The 25,622-nt window shown below is 39.8% G+C and overlaps 1 protein-coding gene across 3 annotated transcripts in view; it reads left to right on the forward strand.

The window, feature by feature from the left end:
- Positions 1-23,122, forward strand: part of LOC133541067 (serine/threonine-protein kinase BRSK2-like) — a 194,491-nt gene extending 171,369 nt beyond the window's left edge. For 2 of the 3 annotated variants that reach the window (XM_061884149.1, XM_061884164.1), the window contains exon 19: positions 15,760-23,122. In XM_061884149.1, the coding sequence (XP_061740133.1) occupies positions 15,760-15,980 (221 nt within the window). In that variant the 3' untranslated portion in view covers positions 15,981-23,122. The remainder of the gene's footprint in view (positions 1-15,759) is intronic. The other variant, XM_061884157.1, reaches the window with a different exon arrangement.
- The last annotated feature ends 2,500 nt before the right edge of the window (positions 23,123-25,622 follow it).

Below are 25,622 nucleotides of genomic sequence, written 5' to 3' on the forward strand. Positions count from 1 at the left end.
TATGTAGTCGACTAGGCAAATGAGTCATTAATGCCAGCCAAGGATGTTAAAATAATGTAGAGCATGGAGATGGTGATTATTTTATGTTGTACTTCATAAAAGTATTGTAGTTGGTTGTTGTACATTATCTACTATTTTTTTTTAAACAATCTTATTCAAATGTTGTTGTTTTTTTATTTAAAAGGTATGTTACATGTCAAAAGTTGTGTTTTTTGGGGGGCCAGGCACCGATTAAATTAACTTTGATTCGAGAGTGTTTGGAGTTACGAGCTGTGTCATGGAACCAATTAAGTTTATAATATTGGGCACTACTGTATTTTAAAGATAGATTTTTCTGAAAAACATATAGGACAACCTAATCTACGTCCTCTAAACTCCTAATACTCCATATCAATCACAAAAACACATTATGATTGCCATTAAAACATTCAGCTTTCAAAACCATGCCTCGACTCTAAGTGGTTCAACTCAAGTTGATAACGGTCCAGGCCTGGTGGAAAAGAATACAGATGAAGGTTGGCTTGCATAGTTAGCGCATGATTGCTTCACTTTCATTTGACAAACATACTTGTTTTGCTGACATTTCATGCAAAGTTAATATGAAGATATGTGGTGGTGTAGTGGTTTGGTTGTTTGCTTAAATGACTGGTGACCAGCTTACCTGTGACCCTGATGAAGACAAGCTATAGAAAATGGATGGATGGATGGATGGATGGATAGATGGATGGATGGATGGATGGCTGGATGGATGGATGGATGGATGGATGGAAGGAAGAAACAGAAAAATACTCCTGCCTTTACTGCATGCATCTAAAATGTTCATGGAAATATTGTTTGTGTGTCTGTGCTAACTGACCTGTGCTAACCCGTCCATGGTAATAGTTTGCACCTTTTTTGTTGTTAACTGTTCCTCATTAACAGTAAAAGATGTTCTATCATAACTGCATGACGGTGTTTCTGAAAAGTATACATGGTAAGTTTACACCACAAGCATAGCAACAGGGACAACTTAGTTTGGAAGGTGAAGGATTAATGTGTCTGCTCTAATGTTGCATGTTTTGATCCACTGTTTGATGGTCTTTTGTCTTAATAAATGTTGTTATTGTTGTTGGAATGAAGATGGAGAGATAGCAGCAGCGCTGGAAGACCTTCTTATAATAAAACACTCAACCACATTTTTGAGTTTAACAGCATTTAAAATTCAAATTCATATTTTGAATGTGAGGTGATAAGTATTGCGTACCAAATGTAAACACTTTTTGAGCAAATATATTTCTCACATTCAGCACACTTTTCCTAGATTTAACACATTTTTGTCTCATTTCAGTTTAAATTAACTGTTGACTATAAATATGATATCTAAATGTTAAATCTAAAACTTCAAATTAAACCTGAACTGTAAGTCTAAATCTAAATGTTGGAACTAAATATAAATGTTAAATCTAAAGACAACATTACATCTAAATGTTAAATATAAGTTTTAATATTAAATCTAAATCATAAAATTAAATGTGAGCACTAAAAGTTACATCTAAACCTAAATTTTAAATATTAAATGGTAAATCTAAACCTAAATGTTAAATCTAAATCTTAAATCCATCCATCCATCCATCCATTTCCTACCGCTTGTCCCACCCGAAGTCGCGGGGGTGCTTGTAAAACTTAAATCTAAATGTGAATTTCTAAACCTAAATGTTAACTCTAACTCTTAAATGTAAATTTGAAATGTAAAACTTAAATCCAAATGTGAGCATGAAATGTTAATTTCTAAATCTAAATGTTAAATCAAAATTCTAAACCTAAATGTGAGCGCTAAATCTCTTGCCAACTGTTAAAATGAATAATTATAGAATATAAATTTCCCAACAATCCAAGTCCTCTCAGCTGCAAAGCCATGCCCACATCACAGCTTCTCAGTGCAGGACACGCCCACTTTTTACTGCAGAAGACAGAAACATGACATATGCCAATAAAGTTGCATATTTTTTAAATGATAGCTCCAAATGTGTGAGTTTTCATGGTGTTTTGCATAAAGACAAAAAGCTCACATACATGACTTCACTTTCGCGTTTGACACTGAATGGCATGGATTCTTACACAGAGGCAGTCTGCAAGTATACACCTATTTCTATTCGTATGTGTCTTTCATCATTCTACTGCGCTACGCTGTTACTTCATATTTGATTTGTTTTTATTTAAATATCCCCATCGCCCGGTTGCCAAAGGCAAATCATTGGTGAATATAGAAAAAAGTAAAGGTCCCAGGAAACTTCCTTGTGGAACACCACAATCCAAACGTCTGCTATTAGACAAGCTGCCATTGAGATACACCTTTTGTGAGGGCAAATAACTCTTTATCCACATTAAAGCCGAAGTACTAAAACCATAAAATGTAAGTTTCTCAATTAAAAGAGAGTGGTCAATCACGTCAAATGCGCACTAAAATCTACAAACCCCGTTTCCATATGAGTTGGGAAATTGTGCTAGATGTAAATATAAACGGAATACAATGATTTGCAAATCATTTTCAACTCATATTCAGTTGAATATGCTACAAAGACAACATATTTGATGTTCAAACTGATAAACATTTTTTGTTGCAAATAATCATTAACTTTAGAATTTGATGCCAGCAACACGTGACAAAGAAGTTGGGAAAGGTGGCAATACATACTGATAAAGTTGAGGAATGCTCATCAAACACTTATTTGGAACATCCCACAGGTGTGCAGGCTAATTGGGAACAGGTGGTCGCTATGATTGGGTATTAAAAACAGCTTCCATGAAATGCTCAGTCATTCACAAACAAGGACGGGGCAAAGGTCACCACTTTGTGAACAAATGCGTGGGCAAATTGTCAAACAGTTTAAGAACAACATTTCTCAACGGTGTATTACAAGGAATTTAGGAATTTCACCATCTACGGTCCGTAATACCATCAAAAGGTTCAGAGAATCTGGAGAAATCACTGAACATAAGCGATGATATAACGACATCAGTGTGTAAAGGATATCACCACATGGGCTCAGGAGCACTTCAGAAAACACTGTCAGTAACTACAGTTTGTCGCTACACCTGTAAGTGCAAGTTAAAGCTCTACTATGCAAATTAAAAGCCATTTATCAACGACACCCAGAAACGCCCCTGGCTTCTCTGGACCCGAGCTCAGCTATGATGGACTGATGCAAATTGGAAAAGTGTTCTGTGGTCCGACGAGTCCACATTTCAAATTGTTTTTTGGAAACGACGAATGTCGTGTCCTCCGGACCAAAGAGGAAAAATACCATCAGGACTGTTCTAGTTGCAAAGTTCAAAAGCCAGCATCTGTGATGGTATGGGGGTGTATTAGTGCCCAATGCATGGGTAACTTACACATCTGTGAAGGCACCATTAATGCTGAATGTTCCATACAGGTTTTGGAGCAACATATGTTGTCATCCAAGCAACGTTATCATGGACGCCCTTGCTTATTTCAGCAAGACAAGACCAAGTCACTTGTTAAAACAGCGTGGCTTCATAGTGAAAGAGTGCAGGTACTAGACTGGCCTGCCTGTAGTCCAGACTTGTCTTCCATTGAAAATGTGTGACGTATTGTGAAGCCTAAAATACCACAACCAAGCCTAAAATACCACAACTGTTGAACAACTTAAGCTGTACATAAAACAAGAATTGGAAAGAATTCCACCTGAAAAGCTTCAAAAATGTGTCTCCTCAGTTCCCAAAGGTTTATTGACTGTTGTTATAAGAAAAGGTTATGTAACACAGTGGTGAACATGCCCTTTCCCAACTACTTTGGCACGTGTTGCAGCCATGAAATTCTAAGTTAATAATTATTTGCAAAAAAAAATAAAGTTTATGAGTTTGAACATCAAATATCTTGTCTTTGTAGCATATTCAACTGAATATGGGTTGAAAAGGATTTGCAAATCATTGTATTCTGTTTATATTTACATCTTACACAATTTCCCAACTCATATGGAAACGGCGTTTGTAACAGCACAGCTCCAATCAACATAGAATTATCTAATCTAATTATCTAATCTAATTATCTAATTATCCAATATCGATATAAGATAATTATCGATATAAGAGCAGTATTTGTGTCACATATGAACATTACTTTGCTGTAAACATGTCATGTTAAGTTGCGGTAGCAGTCATTTGACACACTCGCTTTGAATCTGTTCTTAAGAACATGTCTTAACTGTAGTGTGCATGTTCTCCCTGAGACTGCGTCAGTTCCCTCCAGGTAGTCCGGCTTCCTCCCACTTCCAAAGACATGCACCCTGGAATTGGTTGATTGGCAACACTAAATTGGCCCTAGTGTGTGAATATGAATGTCGTCTGGCTATCTGTGTTGGCCCTGTGATGGCATTGCTGTCTGCTGTGTCATCCTGCAAGGAGCAGGAATGAAGATGGAAAAGTAAAATATTGAAAGACAGCTTGCACCGGATATAAACGTCTGACCAAATGATGACCTTACACTCACAATTTAGCTCTAAGACATATTCTTTCGAACAAATCTCAAGCAAGCGTGTGAACTACTACTGCAACAACATGCATGACAGTGATCGCATTTTTGTTCTTTGTTTGGATAAAGATGGTAATTAGAGGTGTAACCACTATGCAGTTGGGGCAAGTGTTTAACAGCCAACTGACCAAGCTCTCCTCCACAGCTGTCAGACCACGATTCCCATTAGGATGGCGGTATATGGGACAGGATGTGATGATGTGGTCTGGAGTCTGCTCCTCTACACCACACTCACATGCTGCAAATGAAGCCATACCCCATTAACACATAGTTGAGCAGAAGAGGCCAACGCCAGTACAAAGGCAAGTACGCCTGACTTAGGCAGACCTGGGAAAGCATATTCCCGGTGGTGATGTACTGGCCTCAGGGATGTAACCATGGAGTCTGGAAGAGTTTTCCCGCCTTTTCATATTCCATTTCCAGTTTGCTTCACTGCTGTTTGATTGGTTATAGTCATTTAGCAATTCCAATACACCAGGGACAAGTGGGTGTCTTGATTTTAAGCTGCTGGTGTCCTCTAAGAGGAGACATATGCGGGTCATGAAGAAGGTGCCCTGGCTCCAGTGCTCGACATGCTAGAGACAGTGCGGCTCTCTTGCGACGAAGCTCAGATTGTTGAATACCTGCTAAGATGGAAAGATTGTCCGTTGGTGTGGGACGCAGGCATCCAGTCACTAAACGCAAAGCGTCATTATTCGGCTTATCTATGAGAGGAGTGTGAGCACTACGATACCAAGCAGGTGTGCAGTACTCAGCGGCAGAGTGGACCAAGGCAAGGGTGGCTGTACAAAGTGTAACACCGCCAGCACCCCAGCAAGATCCAGCCAGTCGTCTCAAAAGCCCAAAGTGTGTTGTTAGCGTTTTGTGCAGTGACTCCATGTGTCGGCGAAACGTGAGTGCCCTGTCCAACTAAATGCCTACATATGTTGGTTCGGCATAAAAGTGTAGAGGAGGATCTTTAACAGTGATATTAAACTCATGTTGTGCCTCCCTGTTGTAAACGTGGAAGGCTGCCGTCACCGTTTTGGTTACACTGAGCTTGAACTTCTATTTCTGGAGATAAGTGGATAAAGTCGCCATGTCCTGGATAAGAGACCCCTCTAACTCCTGCCAGTTTTTTGCACGATGCATAATTGATAAGTTGTCTGCATATGCAAACATTTTGGCAGTTGTTACTGACAGATCATATGTGTAGATGTTAATTAAGAGGGGAGCCAGGACTGATACCTGAGGGATGCCATTTCTCAGATGTTGCAACCTCCTTTTGGGGCCATCGCCAGTTGTAAGGGTGAAACTGCGGTTTTGGACAAGTTCCATGATCAAAGAGACCATATGCCTCTCAGGCAGTTGGCGCAAAAGCTTACGGGTAAGGCTACGGTGCCAAACACCGCACCTGCTTTATTCTTGGCTGAAAAGCTGTCCTCAATGTCTTGAGTCAGGAGAGTAACTTGATCCACGGTTGATCTTCAGTACCGAAATCCAGCTTGCTCTTGAGGGAGCAGTGGATCGATAACAAGCATCAGTCTCTCCCGGATTTTGAAAGGGATACACAAAAGAAAGATAGGTCTATAACTCTTTGGATCCTCCGGTGGCTTAACCGGCTTTGGGATGGTGACTATTAATGCTCTTCTCCAGATTTTTGGAAGCTTGAATGCATAAAGATAGGAACTTGTTTAGCCAGGACTTTAGAACAGCTCCTGCAGGGATTATCAGCTCTGGGCATATTGAATCAGGCCCCGTAGCTTTTACAGACCTAAGCAACTGGAGAGCACTGGCAAACTCCTCTGGAGTAAAATCTTCAGATATTGTTTCACCAGTGGGTGTAGGGGATCCTCCAGAGTACAGCCACCTACTTGTTCACAAGTATGGCTGATTTGCGATGTTTTGTTCCATAGACATCATTCTTTACCAATTGCGATACAATAGAGTTTGCAGAGAGGGAGCATGGGTGTTGCAATTGTTCAGGTTGTTGACTATATTCCATGCCAGTCGGCTGGAGTGCGTGAGGTTGATGATGTTGACAACCTCTGACCAACGCTCTCTTCGCTTTGCATCAAGTCGATCATGCAGTACAGAAAGAGCAGGGCCTGATGCTTCACCCTGCGGGGCCTTCAAAAAGGTCTGGTAGAGGCTCTCACACTGCATCGCAGCACGGTCAGTAGTTATTTCTTGGACCGTGTGGGATTGATCTCCTAGCTGCTACTAGAATGGCATGACAAAAGTGGCTCGCTTGGGACTGGGACCAAGGCCGTTACAAGCAAGGGTTGATGTTGGGACCTTGAAAGATACATCTGTACAAGTGCAAGCTATTTAGACCAGTGCTTTGTGAAAGCCAAGTCTGGATTAGCTCCAGTGTTCCAGCGACCAGAGAAGAAGTTGCGGGCATCTTTGGGGTTATGTAACAATACAAGGGTGCTCTTGTTTGCCCAGTCAACCAAACATTCACCATCTGGACTGGTGGAACTGAACCCCCTTTTGTGTGCTGGCAATTGAAGTCGTCAGCATAGATACTGGGGTGTGGAAAAACCGGGATGGCTGCTGGTGTTAGTCACAAGGTCGGTTGCTTGTAGACTTTGCCATTTTTACACCATCAATGTCCACACATAACTACTCAATTGCCGATCCACTTCAAGATTGATTAATAATGGTACATCTAAGCTCCTAATGAACAAACGTAGCAAGGCCATGCTTCCCTCTTAGGACCGATAAAGCTCGTGTAAAATTTGGAATCACTTGGCATTGTTTAGAGCAAAGTAATGTTAATATGTGACACAATCAGGAAGTAACAGCACAGCAAAATGATGAAAGACACATACAAATACAAATACTGTAGGTTTATTTATGCACACTGCCTCGGTGAGGGAATTAATTCCATTCATTGTCAAACCCAGAAGTGAAGCAACCAGGTGTTTGATTGTCTTTTTTCAAATATATCTTTATGCAACACATAATGCACACTCACAAGATTAGAGCTGACATTTAAAAAAAATATGCAATTTACGAAGGTCCTGAGTGGTCCTGGGTTCAATCCCGGGTTCGGGATCTTTCTGTGTGGAGTTTGCATGTTCTCCCTGGGTTCCTTCCGGGTACTCCGGCTTCATCCCACCGCCAAAAACATGCACCTGGGGATAGGTTGATTGGCGACACTAAAAATTGGCCCTAGCGTGTGAATGTGTGTGAATGTTGTCTATCTGTGTTGGCCCTGCAATGAGGTGGCGACTTGTCCAGGGTGTACGGCACCTTCCGCTTGAATGCAGATGTGATAGGCTCCAGCGACCCCGAACGGGACAAGCGGTAGAAAATGGATGGATGGATGGATGCAACTTTATTGGCATTCATTTGTTATTATGCATCTGTCATGGCTCCTTCTTCTGCAGTAAAAAGATGTAGTAGTAGTAGTAGTAAACATACAGGTAGGCGGAATTTCTTGCTGGGCATTTCTGCCTGCCGCACCTCCTCCAGTGCCCATCGGTCAAATGCAGGATCCTCAGCCAGGAATTTCCAATCCTCAACGTTTTGCCCATTTCATCATAAAACGTTTTCTAGCACCTTCCCCCAACACGTGTCCTTTCCTTCTCAGCCAGAGCCAAAGGCTGCCTTTTTCCGCCTTCTCTGCCAGCTCTTTTAATGGCCTCTTAATCTTCCCTCCGGTCAATACTTTGTCCCTCAAGATAAGTGTAGTTGACATTACGACAAAGCCGCAGCATAAAACCTCAAATAGGTAGATGGTGGTCTTCCAGTCAGCCTCTCTGCACTTAGGGGCCAGCTCAGCGTATTTTGCCTTCTTCCTCTCGAATGCCGCCTCAATCCCTTCCTCATGTTGAATTGTCAGTTCGATGAGGTGCACCGACTTTGCGTCAGTGGACTAAACAACAATGTTGGGACGAAGAGATGTAGAAGGGATCTCTGTAGGAAACTAAAGATGTCTGCCAAGGTCAACCGTCATGTCCCACTCATGACCAGGGGAAAAAGGTTTTGGTGTTTTCCTTGATTTGGTGTATGTGTTTCCCACCTTCGATGACAAAGTTGGTGTGGTACTCTGCTGGTGGTGACTTCTTGTTGTCTTGGCGACACCTCTTTAGCACTTCGACTAGTTTCCTTAGAACCTGATCGTGGTTTCATCTGTAGCGCCCATGAGAGAGTGTGATCTACAGCATGATAGGATATGCTGTAAGCTTGTGTTCTGGGTTTTGCAAAGGTAACAACAGTCATTGTTTTCAAACCACTGGAGGAGGTTGCGAGGGCAGTGAAGTGTGTTAACTGAATTAGAAAGCTAAGCCTTGCCTGTGGAATTTTCCATAGTTCGGACCAACTGATGTTCCGGTTGGTAACTCCTTCCCACATTGTCCAGCTTCCCTGTCAACACTGTGACGCAGCCTTGAATTTACAGCGCTCTTTGTCCATCTTGTCACCTCCGCCACCACCATCTCCTTCTTCTCCTTGTGGTTGGCTTTTGACCAAAAGAGAGGCGCCTGCCCTCATCCCAGTCCTGCACGCTATACCTTGACTCTGCCAATAATCTCTCTGTGTTGCAACTTAGCGATGGCTCCTTACTGATTGATCAGCGGACTCTTTTAGATTTAGAAGCAGCCTGGTATTTTCTTGCATGTAGCCCAATTTGATAGACAGTAGAGGCAGTTGCAGTATGTTCTGAGACCTGTTTTAGAAAGGCACCCTTGCAGACGCAGCCACTTTCTAATGAATGAGTTGATTTTTCTACCATCTTACTTGCGGTGGTTAATGGGATCTCGGTCATTCTCAGTGGCCACAACACCTTAGCTTGTGTGTCTGACTATTATGTGGTGCACTGGCTCCCCAGACTTTTAATGGGTTGTTTGGACAAGATTTTCTGTCCTCCAATGGCAAAGGTGGTGAGGTCATCTTGACTCTCTTCCTGATTGACCAGCTATGTGACTTGGTTGGCTTGATCTTCATTCTTGCCCAGGCCATCAACTCATCCATTCTTTTGAGCAATCGAGATTTCTGTAGGGGGCTGGTGATGTTGCCAATGTAGCTTCTGAATGGGGGTAAATCTCTGGCCAAATGGGAGTTTGAGTCCTCCAACCATTTGTTTTTCCCCAAGGAGGATTATTTCAAAGGCTGCCATAAATAGGATTGGCGACACAGTGCACCCCTTAGCGATTCCTACTTGTAGCTGCTGCCACCCGTTAGTAAATTAGGAGTGTTGTGCACTGAGGGGCCTTGGATTGGTGAAACACTGACATTTTATAAATATTCATCTTTACACTTGGCGAGTGATTTAGCGCTCACATTTAGATTCAGATTTTTATTTAAGATTTAGATTTAGCATTTAACACTCATATTTAGATTTAACATTCAAGTTTAGATTTAAGATTTAGATTAGACATTTATATTTAGATTCCAGATTCAGGTGTATTGCTCACATTTAGATTTAAGATTTACATTTAGTTTTACATTCAAGATTTAGATTTAATATTTAGATATACGTTTTGACATTTTGCACTTACATTCAGATTTAAGATTTAGATTTAACACTTACGATTTAAGACTCAGGTTTGGATTTAAGATTTTGACTTTGATTTAATACATATATTTATATAGATGTAACATTTAAGTTTGGATTTAACATTTGTATTTGGATTTAACATTTAGATTTAAATTGAAAATGTAGGTTTAGATTTAGGATTTAGGTTTAAATTTAACATTTAGATTCAACATTTAGATTTAGGTAATATTTTTACTGAACTTTTACATTCGGCAACCCACATTAAGCAATAACCAAGTCAACACTGTATATATTTAATTCCGACTTTCATATCTGAGTTGCAATTTGAAACAATGTAATGTGTTGTGTATGTTGCGAACCTGCCCGGTATGCAAAGTACAATTGGCAACAATTCCTTTATTTCTTACATAAAAGTGCAATAATCCACAATGCAAAAAATAAACAAAATCAGGTATTAACTGGTGACATGGAATTAAACATGGCTTACAACCAGGTACTACATGGAAAACCTTAGGCAAAAGGTGTTAGCTGGAAATGGAGCAACTAAACTGGCAGGAAAGCGACAAAAGGGAATATGGTCAGACTACCAAAACAGAAACATCAATACTAAACCATAAAATAAGTAACTGGAAATGGATTCTAGAATGGATCACCAGCAATAAGAAAGAAAAATGTTTCCCCTTGTGTCCTGAGTGTGACTCATCTACAAATACCTTATTCATCCCTGTGATTGACTGGCAAGCAGCACATTTGGGTAGGCTCCAGCCAAAAGTGTGACTTTAAACAGTATTATTTGCAAAAAAATGAAGTAGTGCTTGAAAAAATGTAGTATTTAATTATCCTATTGGTTCTCATGGAAGTTTCTCCAGTGCTCCAGTTAGATCTCCACTGCTGAAAACTGAGACTGGGATTGTATAAAAGTTTTTAGACCACAACATGCTATTTCTGCTCAGTATTACTCACTTCGTGTGTTCAGGCTGCTTATGGATTTCACCTCATACATCTGCCATACATATGGCTTGAAATTAAAAACCAATAAAGTACATGTTTTAAAAGTTCAATCACAATAGTCCATTTGTACAGTGATGGATTTGGGTTCGATTCCCCCTACCTGGCCTGCATTCTCACCGATGATTCATGCTTCGACCTGTTTGCTTGTACCGTCACTAATCTTCTGATGTTTTACTGCATTGTAACTGACTTTGTGGGTTATTTTCAGTCTTATTGTGTGCAAGATTGCGGCTGTCATTAATGACTTGCAAGAAAAGCAATCGCATTAATTTATTTAAATGTTTTAATCAACACAAGGATGTAATCGCAAGAGTTTTTGTATAAAACCCAAAACCAGTGAAGTTGGCACGTTGTGTAAATCTTCAATAAAAACAGAATACTAGGATTTGCAAATAATTTTCAACCTATATTCAATTAAATAGAATGCACAGAGAAGATACTTAACGTTCGAACTGGTAAACTTTTTTATATTGTGCAAGTATTCGCTCATTTGGAATTTGATGCCGGCAACAAGTTTAAAAAAAAGCTGGCACAGGTGGCAAAAAAGACTGAGAAAGTTGAGGAATGCTCATCAAACACTTGTTTGGGACATCAGGCTAATTTGGAACAGTTGGGGGCCATGTATAAGCAGCTTCCATGAACTGCTCAGTCATTCACAAACAAGGATGGGGTGAGGGTCACGTCACCACTTTGTGAACAAACTTGTGAGGAAATTGTCAAACTGTTTCTCAACGAGCTATTGCAAGGAATTTAGGGATTTCACTATCTGCGGTCCGTAATAACATCAAAAGGCTCAGAGAATCTAGAGAAATCACTGCTCAGCCAAAAAAAACAACATTGAATGCCTGTGACCTTCGATCCCTCAGGCGGTACTGCATCAAAAACCGACATCAGTGTGTGAAGGATATCACAACATGAACTCAGGAACACTTCAGAAAACCACTGTGAGTAACTACAGTTGGTCGCTACCTCTGTAAGTGCAAGTTAAAGTTCTACTATGCATAGCCAAAGCCATTTATCAACAAAATCCAGAAACGCCCCCAGCTTCTCTGGGCCCAACATCATCTAAGATGGACTGATGCAAAGTGGAAAAGTGTTCTGTGGTCTGACGAGTCCACATTTCAAATTGTTTTTGGGAACGATGAATGTTGTGTCTTCCAGACCAAAGAGGAAAAGAACCATCCAGACTGTTATAGGCACAAAGTTGAAAAGCCAGAATGTGTGATGGTATGGGGGTGTATTAGTGCCCAAGGCATGGGTAATTTACACATCTGTGAAGGCACCATTAATCCTGAAAGGTACTGTACATACAGGTTTTGGAGCAACATATGTTGCCATCCAAGCAACGTATTTTTCATGGATGCCCCTGCTTATTTCAGGAAGACAATGTCAAGCTACATTCTGAACGTGTTACAACAGCGTGGCTTCTTAGTAAAAGAGTGCGCGTACTAAACTGGCCTGCCTGTAGTCCAGACCTGTCTCCCATTGAAAATGTGTGGCGCAATATGAAGCCTAAAATACCACAACGGAGACCCCGGACTGTTGAACAACTTAATCTGTACATCAAACAAGATTGGGAAAGAATTCCACCAATAGAGCTTCAAAAATTGGTCTCCTCAGTGCCCAAACGTTTAATGAGTGTTGTTAAAAGTCCATCACGGTAGGAAAGGACAGTTGTGAACAAACATTGGCATTGAACATTCTACCTGCTGTAAGTATTTCCTTATATGATGATGGTGTCTTTTGAAGCCATGCTAGTGATACAGTAAAAATGCCCCTGTGCCAACTTGTTTGCAATGTGTTGCTGCCATTTAATTCTGAGTTAATGATTATTTACAAAAAAAAATTTTGTTTCTCAGTTCAAACATTAAATATATTGTCTTTGCAGTCTATTAAATTGAATATAAGTAGAAAAATCATTGTCTTCTGTTTTTATTTACCATTTGCACAACTTGCAATGGGACAATGTATCATTAAAAGGTATAACTTAGGTCACGTGGTATTCAACAAGCCATACATATTATTTTTATAACTAAATTGTAACGTAACATAATCAACTTGGATGTGTGGGGGGAGGGGTTTCTATGCCCCAAGGGAATCTCATGCATTGTCTGATCAGACCTCCCTTTGGATCCTGTCTACTAGTGACAAGTAGCAAGGTGTCATGACTGCAGATGTTGGTAACTAAACATCTTCCATTCAGACATTTAGCACTTGAATTGTTTGATGGGGTTACTGATACTGTAAATTGTTTGCAAATGGTGGGTGTACAACTTTCAGTTGGAAAGCCGCAATAGTGAAGTAGACAGTTGACACTCTTTTTAGAGTCAGATATACAAACACATTGAGGCCTCTGCATGTTTATACAGGAGTCTGATAAAGATCACATTTTACTTGCTGTGTAAACAGTCAGCTGGAAAAAATCTGTCTAAATGTAGTCAAAGTCACGCACGCTAATAAGAGTTCAACTCCATTCCGGAGCATTTGCAATGTGCCATTAATAGACTCCCTTGCTTATATGTGTTTCAGTTAGTTCTGTCTCTTGACTCTACAACCGGACACTTGAGCATTACACTTGATCACTGAGTCATTTTATTGTTATTGTTCACACTACACAGGTCGGTAGCTGTCAACCGTCGGTCAGTCACTCAAATATATCCGTGTGCAACACAAGCACAAAACTATTACTACTGTTACAAAATGCACACCCACATAACATGCTAATTGATTGTATTGATTCATATAAAATATTTGATATGATTTGTAATTAAAATGTCTTTTCTCTGTAAATGAATACATAAATGATATTACTAGCTGAGTGTAATTGTGATGAATAGAAACACAGCATCACTGCGTGCTCTTCACAAGATGATGACATAACAACTGCATGAGCAAATATAGTTGATTTGTTTAAGACTTAAAAATCAGGTGTTGATAAATCGCTGCTATCAATAACAAATATCGATAAGGGTATTGTATCAATAAAATCTTAACGATATAAATCCTTACACAGAAGTTTACCAAAACAAGATGTAACAATTGGACAGCACAATTATCATTATTGTTAAATGTTGTACTAAAAATAAATGTTATTGTTAGACAGTTTATAATTAATAATGCACTAACGAACATGAAAATACTGAAAACTTGTCCCGGTGAATACCGGTATCATTTCACAGGTACCGTATCGGTTCGAATATGAAATGTAGGGCTGAGTAATTTGGCAAAAAATTGTATCACAATATAATTATTGATATTTTTAATGAACTATAGAAAATGTGGATCAGGAAAAAAAATATATAAAATTTTAACATTTTTGTTTGAACTGTAACCTTCCTCTGATTATAATGTCCTCAGCTATCAAGGCAGAAAGGATAGGGAGTGTCAACCCAACTATGTAAAAAAACTCAAACAGTGCAAACAAAATTCTAAAATCACAACAAACATTTAAAAATGACCTGCAAACATAAGTAATATGTAATACATGGTTCATAAAGTGTAACAAAATAGCGCAAGATGTGAAAGTGTAAACATATAGAAACCTGAAAAGAAGTATTTCTTGCAAGTTTACTGCCAGAAAGTTACATGGTCTGTGTAATATTTAATTTGGTTTGTTATTCTTGTTTAGGTATGTACATTAAATAAGCAATAATTAACTGCAAAAAATTAACAACATTGTTATTTTAAAATAACACATTTGTTATATTTTGTTATTTAATTTATTTATACAGTCCTGCACTTGAGTTCCTACCTTTTGTTTCAGTGATCCGAATAAAGAACGGACGAGGCTTAAAAAGAAAAGATGAGCACGGCAAAGGACTACAATCTGTGTTGAAAAAAATCCAAAACCTGCAATACTGTTGAAGAGAATTTTACTGTTTTATCTACAAATTATTTGCTTTATGCAGCACTCATTTGTAGTTCCTCTTCTCAATCAGTGCAGAGAATCAACAGCGAGGCCGCAAGTGGGCACAACCAAACATAATAGTTGATACTGTTATGCGATTGACTGTTATACATGTCCCTCCCATTGCTCACTGATCACTTCCTGTTTCCAGACTCTGAGTACTTTAGTTCATTCAACCAACCAAGCTACATTATTTCCGGTATCTTCCGACCAAACACAAATGTATATACTCTCTGTTGAACATTTTATTAAACGCATTTGTTTATTGATATCGAGTAAGTGTGTTTACGTGATATATATTGATATTGTTTTATCGGCCAAGCTTTAGTAAAAGGTACCCATCCACTACCACAACTGCATTGGTGTGTGTAAAATTGACCTTTCATTCAGTGCTTTGATCTGAATAACTTCAAATAAGACTGGAAGTAATCAGGAATGTACGATACAATTGTAGTAATAAGAATAGAAGTAAAAGGAGTCATAAGACTAATGATCAGTGAGAATGCAGACCAGCAGGAACCAGGAGAGGGACTGAGATTCAAACCCACGTCCATCACAGTAGGAAAGGACAGTTGTGAACAAACGTTGGCATTGAACATTCTACCAGCTGTAAGTATTTCCTTATATAATGATGGTGTCTTTTGAAGCCATGCAAGTTTTCCATGCAATGATTTAGTAAAGAAAAGCGGAAGTAAAGAACAGAGAAGTGTGATTGTGTTCAAAATGTCCAAGAGTCTCCTTCTTTTCTCCTCGTCTCATCTCCTCTTGTGGACCTCATTTCTCATGTGTCTTCTGTTCTCTGTTTTCTTCCCATCTGTGTAGGCAGCCCGTTGAGTAACTTCTTTGACGTAATTAAACAGCTTTTTTCAGACGACAAGAACGCCCAATCCGCCCACTCGCCCACCGCTCCCAGCTCCCCCGCCAAGCATGCCTCCCCGGCTGCCAAGCCCGGCCAGCCACCCGCCAATGACTCCAAATGTCCCGCCCCCGGCAAGGACAAATCAAAGATGGCTGCCAACAACAGGACACAGGAGCATCCTTAAGGAGCGCTAGCCGTGCATGTCTAGATGAGAAAGATGCAAAACTAGACAAAGAAAAGCTGCTTATACTGTCACAAATCCACTTTTTTACTCACAATGTAGCGTTGTTGGTCCCGCCTCTTCTGTCCCAGGGTTGGGTGGAAGGGGTGTCCTCTCCTTTCTTGTGTTTGATAGCTTGACTTGTCTCTGCCACCAGGAATCATCCACAAAAACTCTTAAACTACAGCGGCCGGCCTGCTCGTCACCTTCAGAAAAAGACCCAACGTCCCGCCCCCGTCCTCGTTACTCCGTCCACCTGACTAAACTCTTCTTGGAAGACAAAGAAGCCTTAAGACAGTAAAGTTTGTCACATCTTTTTGCTTGACTTCAAACACATGCCTCTGGTGGACACGACTCGGTGGAGGAAGCGGAGACAGAAAGTACTTCTTCTCTGGGTTTTACAGAAGCGAATAATCTCTTTTGTTTTACAGACTAAATATTGTTTCCCCCATATTTTGTTCTCTCCCGTACACATCAGAAACACACCAAAAAAAGTAACTAATGTAATCCTTTATTTGGTGATTTCTATGCAATAATTCCAAGCAAAGTTGTCCAGAACATGTACAAGACACTTGGGAGTCAAATACTCTACAAAATTTGACTACTGAGAAAAAACCTACAAACCAAGAGCAAAGTGATCAAATTATAATAAGAACTAAAAGTATCCAAAAGAGAAATTTCTTGAGCTCTAAGCCAAAAAAAAAAGATGGGAAAGGAAGCAACGAGGCAGTTTAGGAAGACGCCAAATAGACGGGAAAAAGTGACAACACTCCCGTCCAAAGGCAAAACCCAGTAACTCAATTTTGGTCAAAACCGAGCTGATAATAATTTTGGAGTTCCTAGGTGATATGCTTTACATTAGTGTATGCGATATTGTAATTTGTTCCGTAAGTAAGCTGTTACACGCATGGCAGGACCTAGCAACTACCACATAACTGCGTAGATACAACAGAAAAACCTAGTATCTCAAGGGACCAATCGGAGCTTCTTTGTCAGTCGGCTTATTGTCTTTAATGAGACATTTGCACAAATGGGGGCCGACGGTCAACCTGATTATGTGATATTATGGCACGAGGGGATATTTGGAAGATTGGCCCAGGACGTTGCAAGCACCTTCATTAAATGTATTGTTCTTGATTCTTCCCCTTGCATACTCTTTTGGGCAGATGACTGTGGAGGTCAAAATAAAAACTGGACGCTGCTTTTGCCCAATGTGCAAACGCAGAATGGGGCCCACCCAAGATTGTGATAAAATATCTGGAGAAAGGGCACATGTTCATGAGAGCAGATTCAATCCATGGCTCAATCGGCAAGAAAATGAAAGCTCAAGAAAACATCTATACGTTTGATGACTTTGTAGATCTTTGTAAGACAGCATCAAGATAGATTGGTTTTCCTTTGTTTTCTCAAAAGCAGCTAGAAGTGAGTTACTAGGTTTTGCCTTTGGACGGGAGAACACCTCGTACAAGAGGGTTTAGATCAGTAGGAAATTGGAAATTGACTTTCACTTTGACAGTTATCGTGTTTACCAATTCATGACGCAACATCAGGAGCAGTTTTCAGTACTTTGCATTTTAGCCACGAGTACTTTTACTGAGAATCAAATTCACAACCATCAGCTTGGGAAAGGATGACTTTACCACCTGAGCTCCACTGTACTTGAACCTTGAAATCCATTCCTGTCATTGAGAGTGGAATTACAACATTTACTTTTAGTTGCTTGTCAGCTGCCATTGTAGCTTGTATTCCGGCTCATTAAATGTGTCAGACTCCAAGTGGAAAAAAATCGCGAAAGGGACTGAAGTTTCTTCAGAGTTCTTCATAAGGCTTAATCAAGAAGGTGTAAAGAGTACAACATTTTACAAAGCGATGATGAGAAAAGAGGCTCTCGTATATAAAGCTCCAGTCCAAGGCAGTGGAGTCGAAGAAGTTTGCCTCGAGCTATTCTTAGAGGTATGTTTGATGTAATTTTTACATTTAGTATTTCCCATTGAAATATTATTTTAATATTATTTTAATTGTATCTTTGTTTCGGAGTTCGTAAATTGCGTTCTTGCTACGTGTATCGTAAAGCAACAACTGCCCGAGTCTAAATAGATATAAAAGAAAGAAATTGAGAGCAAAAGCTAAAACAGTTAAGCGTTTACCAAAGGCAGCAATTATAAATGAAGCTTTCAGCCTATTTTGATATAGAAAACCAGGCGTTCTCGTAAAGAGGCGTGCAACAACAAAGCAACATGGCCGAAACTTCCCTGGCCATGCAGTTACAGTGAGCTGTGATCAGTGATGTCTCTGAATATCGTTCAGTGTTAACATAATGGGAAAATGAAAAACTGAATCTATTGAATGCTCCTCGCAGTTTTCTTCACAAGGACGCGTCCTCGCAAGACTCAAAGTTAAATCGTGAAATGCAACCTTACTCAATCAAAGACAACGTACGATTATCTGGGAGGGTTTTGATACAAATTCCATTTTTTTTTTTTCAGTTGTAAGATCTCTTTGTGTGCTGGGATCATTTGTGCGCCGCTTACTGGACAGTAGTCATGTTGGCTTGGTGAACCACCACTTTGTTGACTTCTGTTTATAAGTCACATGACTAGGTTGGAAACGCTTCAGTGATTACCTCTCAAAACACCATCATTGATGTCACCACATGACCATTGCTGGAGAAATACTATACAGAAACACATTCACGCCCTACTGGCATTGAATCACATCAACGGTGTACAAAATGGGTTACTTTCTAGCACATTTAAAAATCAATTAAAACACATCAACAATTAAAACATATCTTATGTGGTACTGTCAAAATTACCATTGCAAAAAACATATTAAACGTGAAAAAATAAAGAAATAAACTATTTGAACTCACGATTTGTAGCACCCATTTGACGCCGCATAAAACAGTGGTACCGCTTGTAGTCGGTCTATTCCATTGGAAATGGCGAGCATTTCCCTATTTAATCGCCGGGACAGCTGAGCTAGCTTCCGGGGTTGGCCGACATGGTCTCACAAGATGTAGTTTCTCTTCAAATATCCTTCTTGAAAATGGCTTTTCATTTTGGAATGACAAGTGAATATCCAATCACAGTCTCGTTACATCAGACTACTTGGATAGGCTACTGTCAACAACTTGTGATCTGATTGGCTATCACAACTGTCTCTCAACTCTGTGTTCTCACATTTACCCGCTTATGGTCCCAGTGTGTATCCAATCACAGGACACGTAAATGTCACGTTCAACGTGAGGCCATCTAAAAGGCCTTATTGACAACAACTCGTGATCTGATTGGCTTTCACAATCATCTATTAACTGTATGTGCCCGGTCACTTACAGTGCACAGACGCCAGCATTGTTGATTCTGAAGGCTCTAGGCAGATGGGGTACAGCATGGCAACATAAGCTAGCCGAATTGTGATTGGATAAAAACTCTAAACTAAAAACAACAACTCTGGAAGGAGCATAATATGACATGAAGAGAATATGAATACTTTTAGATATTTAGGGAAAGTAAATATATATATATTTTTTTATCTTGAATTATGATCATGATTTGTGGTTCTGTTAGGCCAGCAGAGAAGGCCTTGCTGGCCCTGACGCCACACCACTGATGAATACCAGCTGTACGCAGCATGGAAGCTGGTAGCAAACAATGTAGTCGTGGCACAAGCAGGAGAACACAGGTCTACACTTTGAAGAAGTAGAAAATCTGTCGGAGAGCACAAAACTTCACTAGATATTTTTCACGTAAAGTACAAAATACTTGGAAAAAAATCCTGAATCCATGTGGATCGCTCCAAAAATCACTTCTGCTTAATCCCATTCTTTACACGTCCTGAAGGTTAACATAATCTTTTGAGCTATGTTGCTAACTAACAGACAGTTAAAGAAACCTCAACAAACACATAAACACCTCGTGGAAGTCATTCAACAAAGAATAAATGAAATGTTTGATTTGTTTGGCTGTCACTTCAAAACAGGTTGCAAGCAGGTTCACTTTTGCCTCAATCTAGAGCACAATGCTTAGGCAGCGTCTTGTCAGTCATCAACTGTCATTGTCTCTGCGGGTGGAGGCGGGGTTTCTGGCATGCACACAGAGAAGTACGACCTCGTGAAGTAAAAGTAAGCTAATGTCGTACTAATGATCAGAACCGTATTATTTGTTCCGTATCGTTTCCTGAAAATGTCTATGCTAACTAACTTGAAAACGAGATGATGCATCTTCAGGTGCTATCCCAAATAAATTGAATTTAACTAAATGACTGTGGCGAGAACATACTGTAACCTCCTGGTAGAAATAATAATCTGGCGTCTTCCTGGTGTGGACACAGGATTTAAGAAAAGGGACAAGCATTAGAAAATGGATGGATGGATGGATAATTGTTGCCTCGCTGCTCCGCCCCGTCCACCAGACTGAACCGCCTGAAACAGAGAACAGGAAACGGCAGACGGAAAACTGAACAAAGTTGCCGAGCGTAAGAGTCCGATCTTAGTGTATTTGTTGAATAAATGAAGGTGATACTTGTGTTAGTCCCTCCAGGATTTCGCTGGTTTTCTCGGAAAGTGGCGGCAAAAGTTGCTTATTTTTTTACAATAATATTGAATCAACTCGTGATTATATGAATGTGCTATTAATATTTGACATATTCCTTGTAACCCTAACCTCAAAAAGCACACAATTTCAACACAAATTGGAAACCATGCATCGTGTTGTTTTACACCACACAGACCACTAGATGGCAGTAAAAGCAGATACTCAGAGTTGATAGTCAAATGACTGTCCTGTCTTAATTATTTATGACTAATTATTATTGTTCGTTCTCTGCTCTGTCGTCCATAAGTTGCAGACATTCTCCGTGTTTATTTTACGCTTGAAAAGTATTAGTCCATCTTAAACTTTCTTTTTGGTTCCAACACACTTACCCCAACACCTTGTTAAGAGCATTTATCAACCATTGACAGCGATCTATAGTGATCGTTTTAGTTTGTAAATGACACACGATGAGAGATTATTATCACACTTCAACATCTCGAACATGTAAATGCAGCATTGCAAATGAGAATCTGTTCTCAACTGCCTTACCCTGAAAAAAACAAAGGTTAAATATATTAAAAAAAAAAAAAAAAGGAAGTGAGGACACCTGTGTGTTGCTAAACAGTTATAGACTACATCGCCCAGAAACCTTTGGGCTTTAGACAGGAACAGGAAGTAGGTTTGAGCTGTGTGGGAGGATGGCAATTGTTTCATTGGAGCAATAAAAAGTTGTTCAATGTTGCTGTTCCTACTTCGTCTACACAAGAAACAAACACGTTTGATTTGATATTGACGTGCGTGTTTGAGCGCCGCTCACAGACAAATTTTAATGAGAAAACTGACGCTGATTGGGCAAAGCTATTGGGCCGCACATAATTCGTGGGAGATTGGTTGAATTTGCTTAAATTGGCGGCATAGCAAATACCCGGAGGGACTACTTTATGTATTTCTTGAATAAGTTAAAGTGACATTTTATGCAATTTAAAGCACACCTGAACAGATGAGATTTTTTCTATTTGTAGAGTTTTTAGGCTTGTTAAAGATTCATACAGTCTGCAAACATGACTCATAGCAGACGGATTAATTATTCATATTTACATTATTTTATGTGTTTTACAAGCACTTCCTGTGAATGAGTGATAGAATCCAATGCATCTCCTGGTGTGAGTTTTAATAGCATCATTTATTTATTTTATTTAATTGTCCCCTCTACAGTATTTATCTGTTTGTACTTGATTGTATTTTGCTTTTAATTTATTCTGACTTATTTATAAGAAAAATGTAGAAAGTGTTTTTTTTTTTTGGTGTGTAGTTATTGAGAGATGTGTTAAGTTATTTGCAGGAATGAATTGTGTTAAAGACACACTGTAATAAATATTAGGGGAATGATTTACCGTCATTCAAGAATGTAGACGTAGCCTCGTTAAGAGAAACAAAACTTTCGTTGCTCATTGTCAGCATCTTTGACCCATCCTGTAAATATGACATGACCTTTGACCCCCATGGATTGTTAGCATGTTTACCATTTGTCTTTCTTTGCATGTACAGTAGTTCTCTAAATTGTTCTCCTCCTCTAACTTTTTTACATGGTTTATGTCTATTTTTTGAAGCCTTTTTTTTTTGCTGACTGTGCATTCCATGACCATGCTTTCCGTCCTGCCTACATATCTCTGCACCCTGTAGGATCTCGCTGGCGACCGGATCCTACCTCAGCTAATCAGAGGAAATAAAAGCAATATCTTTCTTTTTCTACATTGGGAATGAGGAGCACACTGAACGAACTCTAATGGACTGGAAATGTATTCTATTGTATTGTTACTGTGAACAAGTAGAAGGGGAAATAAATAAATCTGTTGACTTTGGAGCCGTGTGCACTTTTATCACACTAATAGCTCTTATTTACGAAAGCATTTAGATGGCATTTTACAAAATAATATCAATGAAAATACATTAAAATAAAGAGAATATGATTTGTGTGCTAGGGCTATGAGGTTTTTCTTCCTTTGGCCTCAGTCTGGACCCCCTCTCTAGGGGCCCAGGTTTAGACTTTTTTTTTTTCTCCATATTAAAAGAGTGCGGGTACTAGACTGGCCTGCCTGTTGTCCAGACCTGTCTCCAATTCAAAATGTGTGGCGCCTAAAATACCACAACGAAGACCCTGGAGTGTTGAACAACTTAAGCTGTACATCAAGCAAGAATGGGAAAGAAGTCCACCTCAAAATCTTCAAAAATTGGTCTCCTCAGTTCCCAAACGTTAACTGAGTGTTGTTAAAAGGAAAGGCCATGTAACGCAAAGGTAAAAATGCAATGTGTTGCTGCCATTAAATTCTAAGTTAATGATTATTTGCAGAAAAAAAGTGTAGTTTCTCAGTTCGAACATTAAAATATCTTGTCTTTGCAGTCTATTCAATTGAATATAAGTTGAAAAGGATTTGCAAATCATTGTATTCTGTTTTCATTTACCATTTACACAACGTGCCAACTTCACTGGTTTTGGGTTTTGTACATACATACTGTGTATAAAATGACAAATAATCTAAATATAATGTTTGTAGACGTATAATGTATGCATATGTATTATATATCCTATATTCTGCATATGAAAAAAAATAAAAATAGATGTTTGCAATAATGACGTTTTGAGTTGAAAATCTAACACAAATCAATCAATCAATCAATGTTTACTTATATAGCCCTAAATCACTAGTGTCTCAAAGGGCTGCACAAACCACCACGACATCCTTGGTAGGCCCACATAAGGGCAAGGAAAACTCACACCCAGTGGGACATCGGTGTCAATAATGACTATGAGAACCTTAGAGAGGAGGAAAGCAATGGATGTCGAGCGGGTCTAACATGATACTGTGAAAGTTCAATCCACAATGGATCCAACACAGCCGCGAGAGTCCAGTCCAAAGCGGATCCAACACAGCAGCGAGAGTCCCGTTCACAGCGGAGCCAGCAGGAAACCATCCCAAGCGGAGGCGGATCAGCAGCGCAGAGATGTCCCCAGCCGATACACAGGCAAGCAGTACATGGCCACCGGATCGGACCGGACCCCCTCCACAAGGGAGAGTGGGACATAGAAGAAAAAGAAAAGAAACGGCAGATCAACTGGTCTAAAAAGGGAGTCTATTTAAAGGCTAGAGTATACAAATGAGTTTTAAGGTGAGACTTAAATGCTTCTACTGAGGTGGCATCTCGAACTGTTACCGGGAGGGCATTCCAGAGTACTGGAGCCCGAACGGAAAACGCTCTATAGCCCGCAGACTTTTTGGGGCTTTGGGAATCACTAATAAGCCGGAGTCCTTTGAACGCAGATTTCTTGCCGGGACATATGGTACAATACAATCGGCAAGATAGGATGGAGCTAGACCGTGTAGTATTTTATACGTAAGTAGTAAAACCTTAAAGTCACATCTTAAGTGCACAGGAAGCCAGTGCAGGTGAGCCAGTACAGGCGTAATGTGATCAAACTTTCTTGTTCTTGTCAAAAGTCTAGCAGCCGCATTTTGTACCAACTGTAATCTTTTAATGCTAGACATGGGGAGACCCGAAAATAATACGTTACAGTAGTCGAGGCGAGACGTAACAAACGCATGGATAGTGATCTCAGCGTATTAAGTGGACAGAATGGAGCGAATTTTAGCAATATTACGGAGATGAAAGAAGGCCGTTTTAGTAACGCTTTTAATGTGTGCCTCAAAGGAGAGAGTTGGGTCGAAGATAATACCCAGATTCTTTACCGTGTCGCCTTGTTTAATTGTTTGGTTGTCAAATGTTAGAGTTGTATTATTAAATAGAGTTCGGTGTCTAGCAGGACCGATAATCAGCATTTCCGTTTTTTTGGCGTTGAGTTGCAAAAAGTTAGCGGACATCCATTGTTTAATTTCATTACGACACGCCTCCAGCTGACTACAATCCGGCGTGTTGGTCAGCTTTAGGGGCATGTAGAGTTGGGTGTCATCAGCATAACAGTGAAAGCTAACACCGTATTTGCGTATGATGTCACCTAGCGGCAGCATGTAGATGCTGAAGAGTGCAGGGCCAAGGACCGAACCCTGGGGAACTCCACACGTTACCTTAACGTAGTCCGATGTCACATTGTTATGGGAGACACACTGCATCCTATCAGTAAGATAAGAGTTAAACCAAGACAGGGCTAAGTCTGACATACCAATTCGTGTTTTGATACGTTCTAATAAAATATTATGATCGACGGTATCGAAAGCAGCGCTAAGATCGAGAAGCAGCAACATAGATGACGCATCAGAATCCATCGTTAGCAATAGATCATTAGTCATTTTTGCGAGGGCTGTCTCCGTGGAGTGATTTGCCCTGAAACCGGATTGAAAGGTTTCACATAGATTGTTAGACGCTAAGTGTTCATTTAACTGCTCCGCAACAATTTTTTCAAGGATTTTTGAAATAAAGGGAAGGTGAGACACCGGTCGGTAGTTTACCATGAGGTCAGGATCGAGGTTAGGTCTTTTAAGAAGAGGATGAATAACCGCTTTTTTGAATGCTAGGGGAACAGTGCCCGGGGAGAGTGATAAGTTTATAATATTTAGCACTGATGGACCTAATAATACAAAGAGCTCCTTGATCAGTTTCCCAGGAAGAGGGTCAAGTAAGCATGTTGTCTGTTTTATTCCATTTACACGTTGTAACAATTCCTCTAATGTTATTTCCTCAAAACGAGAGAAACTATTTTGGAGGGCAGTATCCGCCGTATATACAATCGTGTCAGTGTTAATATAACCCCGTTGTAGCTGGGACGCATTGTCTTTAATCTCCTTTCCAATGACTTCAATTTTCTTACTAAAGAATTGCATAAAGTCATCAGCTGAGTGGGTTGAGCTACTGGAAGGGGTCCCTTGTTGGGTTAGCGATGCTACCGTACTAAACAAAAATTTAGGATTGTTTTTATTACGATGGATGAGATTTGAGTAATATTTAGCTTTAGCTAAGGTAAGCATGTGTTTGTAAGTTATTAAACCATCACTCCATGCTTGATGGTGCACCTCAAGTTTAGTCGTGCGCCATTTGCGTTCCAGCTTTCTGCATAATA

The sequence above is a fragment of the Nerophis ophidion genome, linkage group LG02, assembly GCF_033978795.1.
Source record: "Nerophis ophidion isolate RoL-2023_Sa linkage group LG02, RoL_Noph_v1.0, whole genome shotgun sequence".
NCBI lineage: Eukaryota > Metazoa > Chordata > Actinopteri > Syngnathiformes > Syngnathidae > Nerophis > Nerophis ophidion.